The 1,864-nt window shown below is 36.6% G+C and overlaps 1 protein-coding gene across 1 annotated transcript; it reads right to left on the bottom strand.

The window, feature by feature from the left end:
• Positions 1–237: 237 nt before the first annotated feature.
• On the bottom strand, positions 238–1,830 carry LOC144477729 (uncharacterized). The gene is made up of 4 exons (XM_078195465.1): positions 1,709–1,830; positions 1,539–1,640; positions 1,311–1,466; positions 238–849 (listed from the first exon to the last, which is right to left on the bottom strand). Exons 2-4 carry the CDS (start codon positions 1,584–1,586, stop codon positions 787–789), a joined length of 267 nt encoding a protein of 88 aa, XP_078051591.1. The 5' UTR covers positions 1,587–1,640; positions 1,709–1,830; the 3' UTR covers positions 238–786.
• Between the last annotated feature and the right edge of the window lie 34 nt (positions 1,831–1,864).

Below are 1,864 nucleotides of genomic sequence, written 5' to 3'. Positions count from 1 at the left end.
GCGACAGAATAATTGTTGCGTTCACAAAGCTCCCTTCGAATACACCGTAGAATTAATAGGTACAGTTTAAGTATGAGGAAGCAATTGCTATGAGGTAGCGGAACCGTTTACTATGGGGTGAACAGTTGCTGTGTTTTTGGTTTGTTGCAACCATATTTAACTTTACATATTCTGAATAAAATATTCGAAGGAATTTCCAAGAATAAAAGGCAAAGTGACCAAGAGCGAATACTGTAAATTACTGGACGAACTAGATCATGGGTCAAAATTAACCCTTTGTACTCGAGTGGTGACTCTGAAGAACCACTAAAATCGTTTTATCATGGCTCAAGATAATTTTGTACCAACAAAGTTCAAATTTAATTTAAACTGTTAATATGAGTTGCAAGAGTCAATTGTTAAGTAGTGAAACTGATATGGGTTACAAGAGTCAATTTCATATACTTAAAAGAGCACTTTGTTACGTAAAATGGAAATGCTATGGAGCCAGGAAAATTATTTCAGTTTTACAGTTAAAATTGGTTCGAGTCCAAAGGGTTAAGTGCACGCAACATGGCGACGTCTCGCGCGCCTGTCAGCAGCCTCGTTCGATTCCGACTAGATCAGACGCGTGTGCCTTTTGCTTCAGGTCCATAATTGTACAAAGATGAAACAATTATGTTTAACGTAACAATATCTTTATTCCAGAATATAAACTTTCAAATATGTTCCCACGTTACGTATATTTTATGCTATCAGAAATTACTCAACACAACATGTACTGTTAGCTGATCTCGACAGTGGTAGTTAGTCGTCATTGTTGAACACCATACGTAGGGCAGTGAACAACGAGAATGCGTTTGAAATATACTGGAATAAAAGGATGAATGTTAATCTCTTATAACAAGAGCAAACTATAAATAAGTGACCATAGATGTTATATTATAAATAGCCATAGATATTATATAATAAATAACTATAGATAAATTAACGAGCCGTAAAATATGAAATATCAGATTTCGAAATTCTACAAATATTCTTCGTAAAATGGCGCAAAGTGAAATGCGTCAGAATTAGACTTCTATTTTTTAAAATTGAATCCGACGATTTCTACTATTCAAAATTGAATTCGACGATTTATATTTTCATAAAAATCTCTTGTTTTATTACGTTTATCCGTTAGAGCCGAATTTAGAAAATTCCCTGCGAGAAAACGGCTTTTGACAAATATACAAATTGATTTGAACGATACAAGTCAATTTTCTTTCTTCAATAACGACCTTACATTACATATAAAATAAATGAAATACGGACGCAAGATAAAGCAATACCGAGCAGTAATATTCCAAGGAAAGTGATGGGATGATGCACTTCACGCTGATGGCAACCGGCATCTGCGGCATCAAAATACGGAGTACAGTTTTCTGTACATCCAGCATTTGCTCGTACCATTTCGACTCGTACGCGCTTCGAACCGTATTCTCGCTCTACAACGGCAACCGTATCAAACATGAGAAATCATAGTACCGAGCAACGCTCGTTTCATAGTGATAACTCACCACATGAATCAAATTATCGGCTGGCAATACGCACATGAAAACTTCCATGAGTGAAACCCAAACCAAGAAGAAGAACTGCGATTTCACTATGATCGTTTGCCGCTAAAATACCGTTTATGGTAGCATTCATTTTACTACTGAAACGTGTCGTAGTTGTTTCAAGTACTCACTCCAATGATAATTAGACTGCAAAATGCAAGGACCACGCTGTTATACACTACCGTGAACAATGCTATGTATTGAGTACACTCGACAACTTCCTTTGCGAACCTGTATAAAATAAACACGGTTTCGTTGCGTCACAGTCTCTCGCGAAAGGGTGGTTG

The sequence above is a fragment of the Augochlora pura genome, unplaced genomic scaffold (genome assembly GCF_028453695.1).
Source record: "Augochlora pura isolate Apur16 unplaced genomic scaffold, APUR_v2.2.1 APUR_unplaced_3163, whole genome shotgun sequence".
Lineage (NCBI taxonomy): Eukaryota > Metazoa > Arthropoda > Insecta > Hymenoptera > Halictidae > Augochlora > Augochlora pura.
This window is presented reverse-complemented; position numbering and strand designations above follow the sequence as displayed.

Bases quoted from the DNA above. Each gene is read 5' to 3' on its own strand.
- LOC144477729 (XM_078195465.1), bottom strand. From the start codon at position 1,586: ATGGAAGTTTTCATGTGCGTATTGCCAGCCGATAATTTGATTCATGTG. The intron at 1,467-1,538 runs GTGAGTTATCAC...TTGCCGTTGTAG, and splicing joins CCGATAATTTGATTCATGTG to AGCGAGAATACGGTTCGAAG. The intron at 850-1,310 runs GTATTGCTTTAT...CTTTTATTCCAG, and splicing joins CCTTGGAATATTACTGCTCG to TATATTTCAAACGCATTCTC.